The 18,104-nt window shown below is 38.9% G+C and overlaps 1 protein-coding gene across 1 annotated transcript; it reads left to right on the plus strand.

The window, feature by feature from the left end:
* The first annotated feature begins 1,141 nt into the window (after positions 1 to 1,141).
* LOC106489494 (inactive pancreatic lipase-related protein 1-like) lies at positions 1,142 to 17,093 on the plus strand. The gene is made up of 12 exons (XM_013948680.1): positions 1,142 to 1,190; positions 2,024 to 2,178; positions 2,749 to 2,874; positions 5,085 to 5,219; positions 6,337 to 6,445; positions 9,203 to 9,322; positions 9,556 to 9,675; positions 11,113 to 11,231; positions 12,390 to 12,519; positions 13,804 to 13,915; positions 15,679 to 15,846; positions 17,030 to 17,093. Exons 1-12 carry the CDS (start codon positions 1,142 to 1,144, stop codon positions 17,091 to 17,093), a joined length of 1,407 nt encoding a protein of 468 aa, XP_013804134.1.
* Positions 17,094 to 18,104: the final 1,011 nt, after the last annotated feature.

Genomic DNA, 18,104 nt, shown 5'->3' on the forward strand with positions numbered 1-18,104 from the left:
TGCTCTCAGGTCATCACTCAGGATTTTCTCAGGACAAGGATCTTCTCAAAACTTGGTTTACATGGGGAGTATAGAAAGAGTTCAAAGGGACAGACAACTGACCTTTTATATCCCAGTATTTCAATGAGCAAATGAAAGGGACACCAGGAGATCAGCCTCTTTCACTATGAAAAGATGTACCAGTCCCACAAAGAAATTTCCCTAAAGGGATAAGGCTTCTCTGAACTGAGCTGATATCAGGAAATGGCCACCAAGGACCCAGAAGCATAGGAGCATTTCACAAACAAATTCACTTGAGAGAGGGTAGGAAAGGGAATTTAAAGCCTATGTGGTCCCCCAATAAATCCCTAGTTGACCCTATATCCCAACCACACAACACTCCTAAAAGAAAAAGGCATCCTTACTAAAACAATGCCCTAAATGTACTGCTACCCCGACCCACATAATTCTTTCTAATGTCCCATCAACAACATGTTGCTTCTTGGGAACCCACTATCTCAAATTACCCTACTTTTAGATCTCCAATCCTATTCTGGACTCCAGCACACCAGTTCAAGAAATCTATGTCCATGGATTTTGGAGTTGTTATAGCAATCACCAGTTAAAGAGGTTCTCCAACTTAACTATAAACTATAATCTGAAATAAATAAATTTTCCTATCTTTCTGGGAATGTTTCCAAGGATAAAGCATATTATAAAAGTGCATGCAAAGTTTGTTAGCTAGTGCATGGAGTTTCAAGGCTGCACTGTAAGTAGTTGGGTTCATTTTTTTATTACTTTGTCAGGTAGATGCCTTCCTAAGACAGCAGTTCAAAGGGGGGCTGCCCCTCATATTGACATCTTTATGCTACTTTTAAAGTAGCTCGAATGCATCCCAATAGCAGTGTAGCCCTGACTGGAGAAAAGTCACTCTGGACTTAGGCTATGAGCCTTTAATAGATTTTGCAGCCTCGCAATCACCACTGCAGCTAGCTATTATAAAACTGACTCATACACGTCTCACACATGAAACAGGCACAGATACAAGTTGCAGAGAAGACAAAGGGTCCTTTTCACCACGAGAAAAATTCAGCACACCAAAGCTAGCTTGCCAATCAGGCAGGTTAGCAAGTCCTAGCTGTTTCTTTTTTCACTGTTGTAGATGCTTGGAATTTGGATACTTGCTCTGTTTCTGGTCAGCACAGCCAGAGGTAAGAATGTGGGTTTAGTTTTAATACAGACTTTCTACATTGCTATATTTCATGAGATGATAGTATTCTACGCTACAGTGTCTCTACACTAACTGACTGGGGTTACATTGTACTCATTCACGAACAAGAACAGCGAGATGAGTGTGTGTGTGTGTGTGTGTGTGTGTGTGTGTGTGTGTGTGTGTGTGTGTGTTGGGGGTGGAGGGGCGGAGGGGTTGTCCTCTCTCTTCTCCACTCTGGAAAACCCACCCTAGGGCCATGCAATTAGAAGCATGAGTTTTTTCTATCTCAAAGCAAACCCATTGCACTTGTTTTCTCTATTGGACCAAGGTGTAAGGAAACAATTCTTTGTACTCTTCTTTAGTGCTGGAAAGGCAGAAAATGCAAGGAGGGGACAGCCCAATGGGCATATAGCTTCATACTCAGCAGAAGGCACTGGCTGGTATAAAATTTCTCATGTACAATGTAGTCAGCTGCTCAGCACAGTTTCAGGTTACTGCTGATTATTTGCAACATCTTGGCTCGGTATTAGGAAAAATTGATCAGCTGTCTTTGTGTTAGGCAAAAGACAGCAGAGGAAAAATACCCAAGGCAGGGTACAGAAACTCCATTGAATACCTTCTCTATTTACAGGCAATAGGGTGGCTACTTTCCTTGGGGTATACTGCAGCCTTTACAGAGCTGAGAGACCAACTGTTGGTCTTTGCCTTATTTTAACTGTAGGAGTTTCAACAGACCAAGAGACTGCTAGAGGGAAGAAGCTATGTATTATTACTAGACTGCTTGACTTCTTTGCTCATTCACATGTTAATGATCTGATCTGTGCGCTACAGGCAAAGAAGTTTGCTATGAACGGCTTGGATGTTTCTCAGATGATATACCATGGTCTGGGACTGTGGAAAGACCCGTCTATAAGTTACCCTGGAATCCAGAAAAGATAGACACCCGCTTCCTCCTATACACAAGAGAAAATCCTGATAACTTTCAAGTAAGAACTGTTGTGGTTTAAACCTTCTTAGATCACATGCAAAAAGAACACATAAACACAGACTCAAGCTAACAGTGTTCCTGGAAAATGTTAGAAATGGCCATCGCTCCAGTTTATTCAAGAGACAACCTTTTCCAGCTTCTTGGAAAAGTCTGTGGGGCAGAATTCTCACTGACAGCTCTTTTGCTACAGCAAAGAAATTCTCCACCAGCCCTCATGAAGCAACACACACCCACTTTTCTGTAAGACCACTGAGAAGTACTAGGAAACTGCACATCTATAAAGTTGTTGAGTAAATGTTTCCACATATGAGGAAAACATATTAAAAGTAAATTCCTGGTTGCCCCAAGATATGTGACAAAGCTTGCCTTGGTTTGAATGGAAATGCAAACCTTAAGTCATGTGAATACTTGCAGATAAGCTTAGTGTTACATAATATTTAAATGCCTATACAAATGAACGCAGTTCTGGTCTTCAATAACAACAAGTGTTTTCTAGTTCCATCACAATTTTAATAAGCTCTTTACAAAAAACAGATTTAAATATTTAATAATTCAATATCCACAACAGGAGATCTCTGCAATTGATGCCTCAACAATCGAGCAATCAAATTTTAATGCAAGCAGGATAACCAGATTTATTACACATGGATTTATAGACAAAGGAGAAGAAAACTGGCTGTCAGACATGTGTAAGGTATGTACCATATGGAGATCCTATCCTTGTGAGTTTCCTTATTATGCATTCATAATACATTCCTATAAATTGTCTATTTTCTCTATTTCTAGCCAATTTCTCTCATGCTACTTGTACTGATAAGAAGGGGGAAATGACCACTTATTTTCAAAATGTCAGCAACTCAAATATGTAGCTCTGCACCTTGAGGAAAAACTTCAGGCAAAATGAACCACGTTCATAAGTGAAGTGAGTGAGAAGGATTTGCTCAATCCATGTCTTTATTTGTGGTAAAAACAATATAAACCCTGAGGCAAGTTGTTGCTTAGGAATGAGCGTGATTACAAAAATCACTGCAGATTTATAACTATTGCCTCGTACTTCTGCAGACAAGAGACAGGTTTCTAGGTGTGGGAAGTCCATCACACAGGTATGGACTGCCAGTTGGGTATTGGAGGCTGAGGACATGGACTGACCATTAACAGAAGCAACAATATTGTCAAAATTCATAGCCAGAAGGGACCTCAGAGGATCATTTCATAACAATACCACTCAACCTAGAAGTTGCTATGAATAGTGGGTGAAGTACAAAGCACTCTTACTGATTTTGCACCATTTCTCCAATTTGTCAACTTATTTCTTAATCCTGTCCCCATACACAGTTGCAATTCCTACTGACCTGGTGTCTTCTCAAATCCTATAAATATCCTTTCTATTCCAGTTGCTAATAAAAGCAAGGAATTTTATGGAGCGTAGAACAAAATACAAGCTGACAGCTTATGATACTTTCTGGATAGGGTTTTTCAATTAACTATCCACACAACTACAACTTTGTTTAAAATATATATCCCTATTTTACTTATGAGAATGTTATAAAGAACAATGTGAAAATCCATGTAAATCAAGGTTTTATAATTATTGCATCCCCACTACCTGATTCTCTTTGTTACCTAGCCAAAAGAAAAGAAGTTAGATTTGTTTGAGAGTTTCTCTTTGAAAAATTTCTGCTGATTATCACTTATATATATCTAGGAATGTTTGTTGGATTTATTAGTTAATAATTTGTTCGAAGTATCATAAACAGATTGAAGTTTTATAATTTTCAGTCTCTCATTTTCCAGTCTAACAAAACAGAGTTTTGTTTTGCCCTCTTCTGTTTCTCTGGAACCTCACAGTCAAAAAGATGGTTTCAAATAGCTCGCATTTTGCTTCAGCTAGTCCCCTTAAATCCTTTTGGTTGATTTTCATTAGGCTGTACAGACTTGAAATAAATCTTTAATTTCTTTCCCTATTCTGGCCTGGGATTTTATCACACTATTCCAATTTATTGCAAAAAAAATTCAGTCTCAATGCATCTTTTTAAATAAAGAATGGAGCAAAAAAGGTTGTGAGTACTTCAGCCTTTCTATGTGTTCTTTGTTCTCCTTCTTATTAAGTAATAGTGCTACGTGCACCTTTATTTTCACCATTTCTAACATATTCACAGACACTTCTATTGCCTTTTCTGTCCTTTGCTAGTTGTAACTTGCTTTGCATGCTTTTCTATGTCTCAACATAAAGGAAAGTAGAATAAATATATCAAAGCTGCTAAAGCAAAATATACTTAACAAAACAATCCAGCTCAGAGGAGAAAAGCAAGGCTTCAGATTCTGTGGCAGACAATGAAGTATCTGCCCGTATATATATATGCCAAAATAAAGCCATGAATCTGAAATGAATATTCACTGACAGCAGCAATTTATACACCCTCTTAACAAAACACATGCACTGTTTTCTAAGAATCCATAACATGAAAACACTCTTGATTTTAATGATGATAAAATGCAAGTTCTAATTGAATTTATAATTAAAGATGTACTTTTAAATCACTTAAGTGAATCAGTACATGAGTAGAGCTCTTCTTTAATGTTACATACATAGCTTGATTGAAGTTGAAACTTAAAAGTACCAATATTCATCCTATTTTCTCCTCTGTAGAAATTACTGCTTTGGGCATTTGAAATGATGGTGTGGCCATTACTGCAATAAACCACCTATTTCAATATCGTGTGAGCACACGTGTGCCTGTGTGCAAGCAGGCCACAGATACATGCCAAGAGTTTGTTTCTTAAAATGTTTTCATAGGAATTGATACAGCATTTATGAGTTTGGCTGTAATAAGCAACATAAATCAACTTCAGATTGCATTTGCTGTGGAACTGTTTGGTTTTTACTTTTGTTTTACAAACCAGAGGATGTTTACAGTGGAAGATGTGAACTGTATCTGCATAGACTGGAAAAAAGGCTCGAGATGTCAGTATACCCAGGCATCAAACAACGTCCGTGTTGTAGGCGCTGAAATAGCTTATTTTGTAAATGTTCTTATGGTAAGAATCTTCTGGTTGTAAAGCTATAGTCATAATGTTGATTTAAATATATATATATATGATTCAGGAACTTTTAAGTATGCAGTGTGCATGTAACCAGCAAAAAACATTTTTTCCTACTCAGTGATTATTTTAGAAGTTCTGCTGAAAACAATAGACTTGTTTTTTTCAAGTTATAGAAACATAATAGCAGGGTTAGGTAACTTACAGATATGAATTTCTACCAGATATCCCCATAGTACAGCTGAATAGTTACTCCATATATGTTAACAGATGTAAAGAGTTTTAAATATGCAGAAATAATTAACATAGCAAACTGCCTTCTCATGGCAACAAAATCTACAAAACAGCCCTTAAGAATGACAGTAAACCAGCTGGCAGTTAGCAGCAGCTGCAGAACAACTGCTACTTCTCAGGTGAGCAAAAAAGTTTGGGAACAAATAGGAACTTCCTAGCTGCCGCAGAGGAAAGCTGTTGTACACAGTGCCTAAATCTACAGAAGCTGCTATATGCCCCCTTTCTTAGCCATTTGTGCAAAGTGAAGACACTTTACTTGGAAAGCGAGGCTTGGTTCAAAGCTTTGCTTTAGTCTAAGTAAGTGCTCTGAACACATTTCCCATGGAGACCTCTAAGTTACTAAATTATACAGTATGCTGGGGTTAGGAGTGCTGTAACCCACGTCTCACTCTCTACATCTGCATTCCAGCCACTGAATTATAACCCCAAAAGGCTGAAGGCATCTCTTCTTTCATCTCCACCTCAAGCTTATGGGATATCTGCCCTGCTAGATGTAGCTGAGAATCCTTTCCAGGTTGAACCTTGCAACTCAGATAAGCAATCTGTGAATCTCACTGAGTCTAGAATTTAGAAAAGATACAGAGCCCCTCAGGACTCTATTATAAACAGGAACCTCCAAAAGAGGGCAACAGCTGGATAAGGGGTTTTGGACATAAGTACCCAAACCACAAACAGATGCTGAAATTCTGTAGGATTCCCTTGGAGACTGGGCCCTGAGTCTGTTGTCAAACTAAGAGTAGCTTTGCAGCCCTTCTTTACTTCTCCCTACTGTTGATGAAAATTGAAATCTTTTTTTTTTTTACATTACTATTTTCCTCAGGAAAAATTTGGATACTCTCTAGCCAATGTCCACATAATTGGTCACAGCCTTGGAGCACATGTGGCAGGTGAGGCTGGGAGAAGGAGGCCAGGGATTGGAAGAATAACTGGTAAGTCAGAATTAAGAAAGACACCACAGCTTAGCAAAACGTTGCCTCCCATTTTCCCCTACAATTACATCTGACTGTGGGCTGTAGTTCAGTCAAAGGTTATTTGGGCAATATATAATTTACCATCTTCTCACAGTGCAGCCTGGAGCAGTACCCAGGTAGGTGTGGGAAAACAGCCCAATTTGATGGTTATTTTGTGTGCCTATGTTTACACAGCAATGCAAAGGCTCCATACAGCTAAAAGCACCCAGATCCCTTGCAATAACATCAGCTGACCTGGTCAGGAACCTTTACAGTTGCAGCAATTACTATAAAACTCTCTGGTGCTCCGACCCAGCAACATCACTGGAGGGAGCAGTTTGTGCTCCCTGAAGAGAGTCTCTGAAGCTGCATTACCTAAGGGCTGATGTTGTCCCTGTGAATGCTCAGAAAGTGATTATCTGTACCTGCACCCTGTGCCCACGGCAGGGGAAGTTGTTGCTTTCTTCTCCATATGGCAGGATTCCTCTACTGTCACCTGAATTTCAGACGTGGGCCTATAATGGGCCCACAGCTAGCTCCAGACTAACTCTAGTCTGGAACAGCACAAAACTGATGCCATAACATACTGACATTCCACTGAGACTGCTAAAAATGAACTCACAATAATTAACACGGAACCTGAACCAGCTTTAGCAGCTATGATTGTTTTTCTAAACCATTTGTTCAACACTACTATAATATAACAGACCAAGAAAGTCTCTGTCTTCCTCATCCTGGCAGCTTCTCTCCTGCCATCCTCATCTTTCATTATTCCGGCCTGTTATATAGCAACACATCTGGTGCATATCACTAACTGCTTGCAGGCCCCACCAAAGCATGCTAGAAGCAGCACAACAGTGAGCAGTTAGTTATTTTGTACCACTGTTTTGCTATCAGTTTTGCTAACAGTTCTGAGTTGAGACACTTTAAATGAACATGGACTTGTTCTCTTCCTTTTTAGTATGCTGTACCAATCAGTGTTCATCTTGCTAGCATGGAATTGCTCTATTTTCTTTCCCTGCTGTGAGTTACACACACTGAGCTCTGAGAAAGTAAGAAAGCAGAGGCTTTTTTTCTCTTTACTGCTGACCTAGGTTTTCCCTTTTAGTTCTTTCAAAGAAGATATTTTTGGATCTAGTTTACTTTAGAGATGCTCAAATGTCACCCTGAATATGAAGTCTATGGACATTCTCCACTGGGCTAAAAAATAGTCTCTCTGTCTTATAAGACATAATTGATCAAGCTTCTGTGACTACTACCAGAAGTGTTTTGATCTTCCCTTGTGGTATGTCAGGAGATCCAAAAGCAAGTTTTCATTTTTCAGCATTCTTTGGCTTGTCACCCGCACTCTATCCAAACTAGTTGAGAGCAAATAACTCTTGAAGGAACCTCACCATTTTGTAATCCTGTTATTACACACAAGACTTAAATGATGAAAATGTTTACTCCAGAGAGGCAAGAATAAGTTCCTGAGAAGTGCAGGCTTTCTTAGCACACAGTGACAGGCAGCTTCCACCTGGAGTAGGAGCGCCAGAGCAACACAGCCTCTGAATAACCATTCACCATGTCCCTACATCTTTCTTCAAGGAATAGCCCTTGTCTTTCTTAAATTTTTAAGTGACTCTTAAAAAAAGCAAATGGCAATCAAATATGCACATTTATTATAATATGTATTCATTGCTAAAAGAGGTATTCCAGATGCCTCACAAAGCACAGACTACATTTTGACTATTTTAAAATACATTCGGTACTCTCCCAGAAAACAAAACTGAAAAGAGGTACTATCACATAAACTTGTGATAAACCCACTCCTTCTCAAAATACAGGTAATTCATCCTGCAGTGTGCACTATTTAGCAATTTTTAACATGTTCAGCACTTACAAAATTTAAAGCTACTTGTTTGATCTCCTTATTCATCATACAGGCAGTGCCAAGGGTAGTGTGCATTAAACAGAGTGACTTTTCACACACAAAAGACAATTTCAGATGTTATCAACACAGCCCTTTTCAATTACTACATTTCCTCAGGGACTTGGGGCTTCCTGAGCTTTGGACTAACAGTTTTGTAAACTAACAGCCTACCAAATTCAGTCCACAAGCAAAACCAAATCTGCTTCCCAAGGACAATAAGAGATGTAAGTATAAGATAATATGTTTTGTAATTTGCAAGACTTTACAAGCTCCTGAAATTGCTGCAGCAATTTGAGCAAATGAATACCATTTCATGCTAGGATCAGAAGCAAAGATCATGATTTCAAAACCAGACATTTGAGAACTAAGTTCCAAAATCTGGATTGGGGGCCACCAGTAGGCATATTGGTTTTCAGTAGTTCAAGAACTTGGCAGTACTACCAGTATCAACTCCTGAATTGGTCAAACAAGGTACTCTAGAAACCATGCAGACAAGCTATATGGGATGCAGACACAGTAGCCTCAATTTGGGCAACATTTTCTTTCTAGTTAAACTTCTCTCAAAATAATAATATATTCAAGTGTTGGAATTCAATATTGATGTAAATCAGTAAAATTCAATAGGTATGCATACGCATTTCTCCTGCCTGGGATTCCACCCTAAGTAAAAGCATGCCATCCCTTTTTTAACGCCTATACTCTTTAGATACAAGGAGCCATAGAGAGCTATAAATGTGACATTAGTCATATACAATCATACTGTTATATAGAAAGATACATCTGTATCTCTTTATCTATATGCAACACAAATATTTTTCTTTCAGGACTGGACCCTGCTCAACCTTATTTTCAAGGCACTCCAATTGAAGTCAGACTGGATAAGTCTGATGCAAACTTTGTTGATGTTATTCACACCGATTCAGCTCCCACCATCCCCAACTTGGGTGAGTGTTCACCTTGCATTATTACTTATTTATTTAAGCTCTGTGGCACCTGAGTGTCTTAATCATTAATCATGACTCAATCGTGCTAGGTGCTGTGCAGACGTAACAAAAATACCATTCCAGTCACTGAGAGCTCATGTTCTAAAGTACCACAGACAAACTTCATGCCAGCAGCTGTATGTATGAGACAATATTCATTTAAAATGTGCTTACCCCTGCTTTAAATACTTCAGGTTTTGGAATGAGCTCAGCTGTAGGACATCTCGATTTTTATCCAAATGGAGGAGAGCAAATGCCAGGTTGTAAGAAGAATCCTATTTCACAGGTTGTAGATCTTGATGGCATCTGGGAAGGTAAGTATGTTAATTCAGAGGAAGGTCACCCTCAAAATGTAATGACTTAACTTTTCTTATTTCGAGTGTTTTGTATTAGGTGTTGGTGTGTCTGTCAACAATGACAGCCACAGAGTGCAGTGAAACTCTTATGTTCAGACATACCATATTCCAGAACCTATTCCCATACAGGGATCAAAAAGTGAATAATACAAGGGGTTTGCTTCTAGAAAAATAAGTCTGCTCTGAAGTATCTAACAGTAGAAACAAACGCTACTTAAACTGTGCCAAATTTTGGAATGGTCTGTAACAACACATTTAAGTTTGTTTCTATTATTTAGTTACCTAGCAGCAATACTGGGTGGAGTAGGACAATGATACTCACATCTCCTTCTATTATGCAATTCTTCGGCTGCAATTTTTCTGCGATAGAGCAATATATTTTTATTAGTTTCTCTTTTGAAATTACCTGTTACAAATCTAGGTTGCATAGAAACAATGTCATTGTGACTATTTTCAGTCAGCTAAAAAAAGATTGGCTGCTCAGATACATTTTTGTTTATTCTTTGTTTTGCATGGTTCTAGTAAAAGCTCTTCTTATTAGAAAATTTCCATATAGTATCATAAAGTTAAATTGTACTTCACAAAACATAAAAACATGTTTTCTGCTCTGGAAACTTTTTAATATATGACCCCTTTCAGTATATAAACTCTGGGAATCCAAGAACCTAATCGTGAGACCTCCTTCCACAGGTTTTATTCAATGCAGCATTACCTTTTTTTTTTTTTTTTTTTTTTGTGCCAGAGTAAACTTGTTATCAATAATGGGGAATTAAATCACAAAGAAATATTTGTGTTGTATATCACATATATATCACATATATATCATCTTCTTTTTACTCTAAAGTCAGGAAAATTAAGGAACTCAATAGAAATAACTTATTCATTATTTACATTTTGAGATTCTCCCTTCCTTAAACATGCTCCAAATAATAATAATAATAATAATAATTTTGTTTCGAAGTCCTCAGTTGGAACAGATCAGCATTGCCCTAGGAAGTTCATTGTTAAATACCTTTCATTTGGTTTCTTTTTGTTAAGGTAATGCAAACTGTTGCCTACAAAAGACCTGTTTCATGCAATCCTCATTTCTATTGTGAAACTCAGTCAGATTACTTAAGTGTTTGTGAGGGGATAGAAGGGGGATGAGCCGAGCTGCACAGTAATTCTCTACAATGCATTTCAAGTTTGCATTTTATGCCTGTTGAGTCCATGGCATTCCTTGGAGCATCAATTCATAATAAAAACGGTTCAAATCTCAAGTTTGACACTCCAAGAACTGCAACAAGGTTCTTGAGGAGGGATGATGCAGTCAAAAGACATGGCAAGTGCTATGTCAGTATCCTTTCTCATATATTAACAGAAATGAAGAACTAACCTGGGAGCATCTTTTCACAGGAACTCGGGACTTTGTGGCTTGCAATCATTTGCGGAGTTACAAGTATTACTCTGACAGTATTATCTTCCCTGATGGATTTCTAGGCTATCCTTGTGCTTCATATGATGTTTTTGAAACAGTAAGTATTTTCAGACCTTCTGGATGGACCATTTTAAAAGCAGTGGCTCTTATCTATGCATCTGAAGTTCAACCTATTTATGCTAGCTTGCACTCAATGAGTGTATTTGTAAGAGAAGTGAGGGGCATCTTAAAGTACTGTAGCTCAAGCAGCTGGCATGCACCAAAGCAAGAAAAGGTAACAACACAGCAGAGGTATTCCTGGTTCTGTGCTGATGTGAAAGCCATAAGGTACTTAACCAGAGCTGGTGTGGCTTCCCCAGGCCTACTCTGCTGTGTCAATCCAGGGAACAGGTAAGGAGTGCCTCCCCCGGTAATCACTGACTGTATTTATCAAACAGCAATAAGCAGAATCCCATACTGTAGCAGGTGAGCTTTCAAATATGGTTTAAGTATTCTCTATTCAAAACAATAGGAAGTAAAATAATATGTAATGGCGTCTCAAGGTCAGTCCATGGTCAAAGTACTGTGGTGACTTAAGATGGCCTCAAGGACAAAACATGTGGGCTTATGGACCAAGGTCAGGGAACTCTTCCCTGTCCCTGACTTGGAGGTACTGAACTACAACCTAATGTTAGCAGGGAGGTAATAGGCTCATTATATCCTGCAGCCAGGCAGCACAGACAGAAGAGAACAGGGCAAATAACAAGTATAAAAATGTGTAGTGCTTAGAATGAACGTTATAGCTTCTGAGCACCTGACGGAGGCTTCTCAGATCAATTTGGGAGGAGGTGACTACCTGCTTCTGTCACCATGGTGGAAAGCTGCATTTTTAGGACAAAACACAGAAGAATGAAGAGCCCTTGTTGACCCAGCCTGAAAATATAAGGGGACATCATTCTTTCTTATCAAAGAGTTGCTGGAAGGACACCTCATCTTCCATACTCTAGTTCATGCTTACTCAAAAATGTCACTGGTGTGGATGGAGCGAGCTAAATGGCACACGAAAAACCAAGGATCCCTGAAAAATCAGAGCCTTTGAGGAAGTTGGGTAGCTTATACGAGGTTTTCCTATTTACAGAAAGGATTATTTGAAAATTGTTGTTGCTGTAATTCAGAACCAATTAAGTAGGTATGTTAAAATAAGTTCTATGACTGATTTTTTGTTTTCTTAGCTGTGTTGGTAAACTTTGTTAATGGATCTGCTTGTTTTCACTAGGAAAGTTGTTTCCCGTGCCCAAAAGATGGATGCCCAAATATGGGTCACTTCGCAGATAAATTCAAAGGGAAAATTAAAACTCAGTTCATGAAACTTTACCTGAATACTGGAGAGGCCAAAAATTTTACTCGTGAGTCTTGAATGTTTCCACTGCTATCTGGTCCTTGTAAACATCTCTCCCTCCCCTCCATTTTACAATTAATTTGAACAGATGAACAGAGCCTACAGCAGTGCAATGACTGGTTCTCATGTCTTTTCCTCTTCTGCCCCAATACAAATATCCAGTTTTAGGACCTCCACTACAAAAACAGTGTCGACAAACTGGAGAGAGCGAAGTGGAGGCCACCAAGATGCGTAGGAGGCTGGGACACATTACGTAGAAAGAGATGCCAGGGAGCTGGGTTTGTTTAGTCCTAAGAAGAGAAGGCTGGGGGTGGGAGATCCAGTTTCTCTTTTTAACTTCCTAAAATGGAGTCATAGAAAAGAGAGAGCCAGACTGCACTAAGAGGTGCATGGAGAGTGGATGCAGAGAAGTTGCAGCAAGGGAAATTCTTATTAGAAATTAAGAGAAAACAATCACAATGAAAGTGGTTAAATGCAAGAACAGGGGCCCAGAGAAGCTGTGGAAACTCCATCCTCGGAGATATTCAAAAATTCAACTAGACAGCGTTCTGAGCAACCCTACCGAAGTTGGCCCTGCTTTGAGAAGGGGACGGACCAGATGACCTCCAGAGGTCCTCTACAACCTAAGTTATCCTATACATTCTAAAATATCAGCTCTCATAAGACAGCTCTTCCTTCCCCTTTGTAAACAAGAATGGGAGGGAGAAAAGATGCTTTTGCTAATTGCACGCTAAAGGTAAGTTCCCATTTACAGAAAGGATTTTCCTTGGCTTCAGTGTTTATTTGTTTTTACACTCCTTTTACACTGCTTACATACTAGTCAATATCAGTATTCACTTCCAACGCATTTAAATGCCTCCCTCTTTCCAATGTCACTTTGTATGTAAAAACTTCCATGGTCAAAATGCTGAGGCCTGTACTGTCTCCACCACATTATGGACTAGCTTTCTCTTTCCAGAAAATAACAAAAATCTCTACTCAATTCTTATGTTGTTACGTAGACATTGGGACACAATGACAAATCTGATTTGCTAGTATTTTATATTTGCTCTGCCTGGTTATAACCCAATGAAAAATAGGGAGCACAAAGATTCATGTGTGAGAACATTGTGGTAACTCCATTCAGTCCAGACAGCCTGGGATGTGGCCTTGAGCTGAAAGTCAAAGACAGTGATAATTTTCTTTTGCTTTCAACTACAGTGTAGGATACTGACCAAAAAACCCAAGACTTGATGTTTTGGAGACTATTTTCTGTGGGTACAATCTAGCTTACTGTATTTCTTCTGTACAGGTTGGAGGTACAAGGTATCTGTGACGCTCTCTGGGAAGAGTAAAGTAAACGGATATGCAAATATTGCCTTGTATGGAAGTAATGGGAACACTAAGCAGCATCAGATTTTCCAGTAAGTTCAAAATTTAATAGAAAAGAAACTTCTCCTATAGAATGTTTAGTTTGTATTTTTAATACTTTTGTTTAAATTGGTCCTATTTTACAGACCAAATTTTGCCTTCAGGTACAGCTCCCTGATAGAAATGCAGAAACAGTTCAGTCACTGTGGATTTACATTTGAAGGGCAAAAGTTAGAATGCAGCCCCTCATCTTTCCTAACTGAAAAAATAATCGTGATCTTGACTACACCACATAATTTTGGTGTAGCTTGTTTGATGTCTGGCATAGGTGTTATTGAATTTATGCTAGCAGAACTCTGATCTCTTTGACTTTGCTATTCTTGAAAAATGTTGCTTACAGCTAAAGTTACCTTGTGTTTTACTTCATAAAAATCTGCTTTTTGTTGTTCATGACTTTGCCTGCTTAAGCTGAAGTTGCTTGCTTGAGTCATGTGGTTTTGTTTATTTGAATTTTTCTTCATTTCAACTAAAATAGCTGAAACTATGAAAAATGGGGAGCATTCATTCTGATTTTGTTGTTGTTGTTCTTGAGATGCAGTAACCCTTCCACTCTTCAGAGAATAACTTCACATTTGCCAGAAGGTGTTTGCTATGAGTTAACCTCAGTTTGCATGCAGTCACCTGAGATGAGGCTGCCAGTACTGAATGGGCTCCAGCACATTAAAGCTGCTATTTGCAGCTGCAGAGCCTGTGTCAGTTCAGTTCCTGGGAGTGAGCAATTCTTTCGCAGTAAATGATGCCCTAGCCTACCAGGGATCTTTGTGGAGCACAGAAACAAAGAGGCAAAACGACTGTCTGTGCTGTCTCCCATTACTTCCACTACCATAAGCCATTTAATAGGGAGAAGACAGAGTGAACATCCTCACCTGAACGCAGATGAATCAAAGTGCAAAGCTTGGGGAAGGAATAAAAATGTCACCACCTGTCTTTCTCATGAAGCTTGTTAATATTGTAGAGATTTTGCCTTGGCGATCCTACTGGGTCCTCTGTTTTTCCCCTCCTGTTCTCTCAGGCTGTGCCTACAATGATGGTTCTACAACCATAACCACATCACACATTCAAATGTCTCTTGACTTCGTACAGCAGGGGTAAATTTTAGAAAGTAGCTCTTCACCTTCAGACTGTGGGAATGGGAGGTGGGGGGCAAAGGAAGAGGACTGAAGTGTTGACTCATATTCAGCAAGATTTAGTAGCTGAAGCCATTACCAGTCTCAAATTGCTGCCATTTAGAGCTTGCTACACTGGTGTGACAAGAATTAAGTAGTTGTTTATGTTAGTATGCCAGATTATAAACTATGGTGACCCAAGAGCAGATAGACATTTGACACAGCCACACTGCTGCAAGTCTAGGAATATCAGGTAGACAGCCACAGCTGGTGGATAATCCTTTTGGCCATCCCAAACAAATCCAACATCTGTATCATATAAATCAGTTAACACTAAATTAGATTACATCTATATGCAAAACTTGGTGCAAACGCGGCCCACATAATGAACAGGGAGCAAGCTATACTTCTCCACAGGGATTTCCTTTGGCTGGGTCCTCATTGTGAGGTAAGATTGCAGTGCAACAGGCCTACCTGCCTTTGCATCTTTCAAGAAACACTGGGCAACAACACTGTTACCATACTATAAACTAAACTCCATCTCATTACCTACATACTACTAATGCTACCACAGCCAACCAGTTGACTGGATTGGTAACTAATATTAAATGTCAGCATGCCTCATGTCTATCAACTTTTCTTTTTCAAAGGGGATCCCTCAAACCAGACAGTACTTATACAAAATTAATTGATGTAGAAGTTAATATTGGAACAGTTACGAAGGTAAAATTTCTTTGGAACAACAACTGGATAAATCCAACTTTGCCTAAACTAGGGGCTGCAAACGTCACTGTGCAATCTGGAGAAAATAGAGAAGAGTAAGTATATCCATTAAGACAATCTTGAAAGTTACTTGGGGAAGAGACAAAATTATATGTGGGGTAAAAGCATTTGCACGAGAAGAGCTGTTTAAAGCATTAAAAGACTTTAAAGAAAACCTTTAATTTTCTTCCTTTCAAGATACTGCTAATCCATAATTCCATTTACTAGTACTTCAGCCCTTTTTCTTAAATAACTTCAAAGAAAAATTTAAAATACATCTAGGCTTTAGAAGAGCAAATTTCCTGTATAGCTCTTTGGTAAGAAAAATTAGTACTGACTTGGATTATCAGCATTGTTCTTGCCAAGTTCCTACTCCCTGTCTACAAGAAGTGCTTATCCATATCTGAGCTTGCATTAGGATGACTGACTCACTGTCAGTTGAAATCAGTGGAAGTTTTCCACTGATATTGACGGTCCTTAAGATCATGTTTGACAAGAACCAATGGTAATAATAGGCCTACCATTCCAGTGAACAAGGCTAATACTTGGAAGCTGTGCTTGAAAGACTAAATCTAAAGTTTATTGAAACCAACTAAAATAGACTTCTGGAGACTTCAGTGGATAGTGGCTTGGATGCTCAGATTATAGAAGCCTGACTTACTGATCCAGTATACGACCAGCTATGTCATTTTATCCACCCCATGACTGGAGACTTAGAGGAGAGGGCACAGTAAATGTTTTAGGCCCATATAAAAATTCATAGTTAAAATGTAATCACATGAAAGAGAACACGGGAGACAGTTTCAAGCAAAGCAAAATAATTACAGCCCAGCAGCACTACCACTGAGCAGAGCTCCTAAGTTCTGTTGTAGTTTTTATTTACCAAAACATCTTGCTGACAAAGAGTGTTTCAGTAAATATGCACTCACTCTTCTATTGGCTCATGCCCCTAGCACTAGCATCTAGCATCTATCTAGTGCTGGTAGCACACAAATTGGAGGAAAAAAAATTGTAAAGATAAAGGAAGGAAGCCAGTCAACCAGAATAAATACAGTCCCTCAATACTTTTACCAGCAGTAATATTGCGAACTTAGGAGCTCAAAGTATTCTGTGCTCTTTTCAGGTAGCAGAGCTGTGTCAAATCACAAATCATGTTGGCTTATATTAAAACAAATCCACTTGTACAACCTGAACAAATCTAGGCAACTCAAGGCATTCATATATTCTTGTTTTCTTCAGATTCCACTTCTGTGGTTCCGAAACCGTGAGGGAAGATGTTCTGCAAACTCTTACTGCTTGCTAACAACATATACAAATACCCCAAATCTTGCTATTAATAAAAGCTAGTCATGCATAAAATACTGGAGTCTGCAATCACTACATTTATAATATTCATAGCTTTACATCCTGAGTAATGAAATGTACCTTCAGATGCAACCATACATGCAAGGAGAAACCCTCCCTGCTCCAGCATGCTAACAATAAAAATATCCAGGGAATTTTAATACACAATGGTCTTGAAGGCTGCAGACATATCTCTCCAGACAGCCTGCAAAATACAGATTTTTTAGAGTGGCTTTAGGAGTGACTGATCCAAAGCCCACTGAAAAATTCCTCTTGATTTCAGCCTGCTTCAAAATAACTTTAACAAGGGGAAGAAAGGGGGCAACTAACTGAATCTTGTAAGTGGCTTCAGACACACTGGACAGTACCAAAGAGGAAGTACAGGTGTTTGTTAGTAGAAAGAGATTAAGGAGGCTGATGTTCTTGATCAAATTGAAGGTTAAGCTCCAAATTGGTGTGAAGTAAAGATGAAAGCAGAAATAGGGAGGTGAGCAGTTTAGAAAATGAGGACAGAAGTTTTTAATTACACAAGAGATGGAAGAGTTGATATTATAGATAAATGGTAATACGTTTTGGTGTTTTAATGGTAGACTAAGCTTGAACCAACTGATCTGCACAAAATTGATTTGAGAAATCTGCGTATCAAATTTGAAATGTTAGTGAAGTTTCACTAAAATGCTCATAATCAGAACAATCACCAGGCTACCCTGAAACTTCATATTGGCCCTCAGCCTGCTTGTAGATTTTTCTGTTAACATTTATGTAGCATCTCTCCCAGACTGCCCCCTGAACAAAACTGCCAGATCTTTAAATAATCAAGTCATAAAACGAGTAGTGGAACAAGGGAGTAGCTTTTTCTCTCTCTGCTTTTGACAATCACATTCAGCTGATTGATAGTTCACAAACTCAGTCCTGTCCCTAAATAATCCTGTCTAAGCTCCCTCAGCCTGCTGCTGCTGAAGCAGACTGC

Source organism: Apteryx mantelli, chromosome 7 (genome assembly GCF_036417845.1).
Source record: "Apteryx mantelli isolate bAptMan1 chromosome 7, bAptMan1.hap1, whole genome shotgun sequence".
Lineage (NCBI taxonomy): Eukaryota > Metazoa > Chordata > Aves > Apterygiformes > Apterygidae > Apteryx > Apteryx mantelli.

Excerpts from the sequence above, each read along its gene's own strand:
- LOC106489494 (XM_013948680.1), top strand. The coding sequence starts at position 1,142 with ATGCTTGGAATTTGGATACTTGCTCTGTTTCTGGTCAGCACAGCCAGA. Across the intron at positions 5,220-6,336 it reads ATTTTGTAAATGTTCTTATG|GAAAAATTTGGATACTCTCT; the intron begins GTAAGAATCTTC and ends TATTTTCCTCAG. Across the intron at positions 6,446-9,202 it reads AGGGATTGGAAGAATAACTG|GACTGGACCCTGCTCAACCT; the intron begins GTAAGTCAGAAT and ends TTTTTCTTTCAG.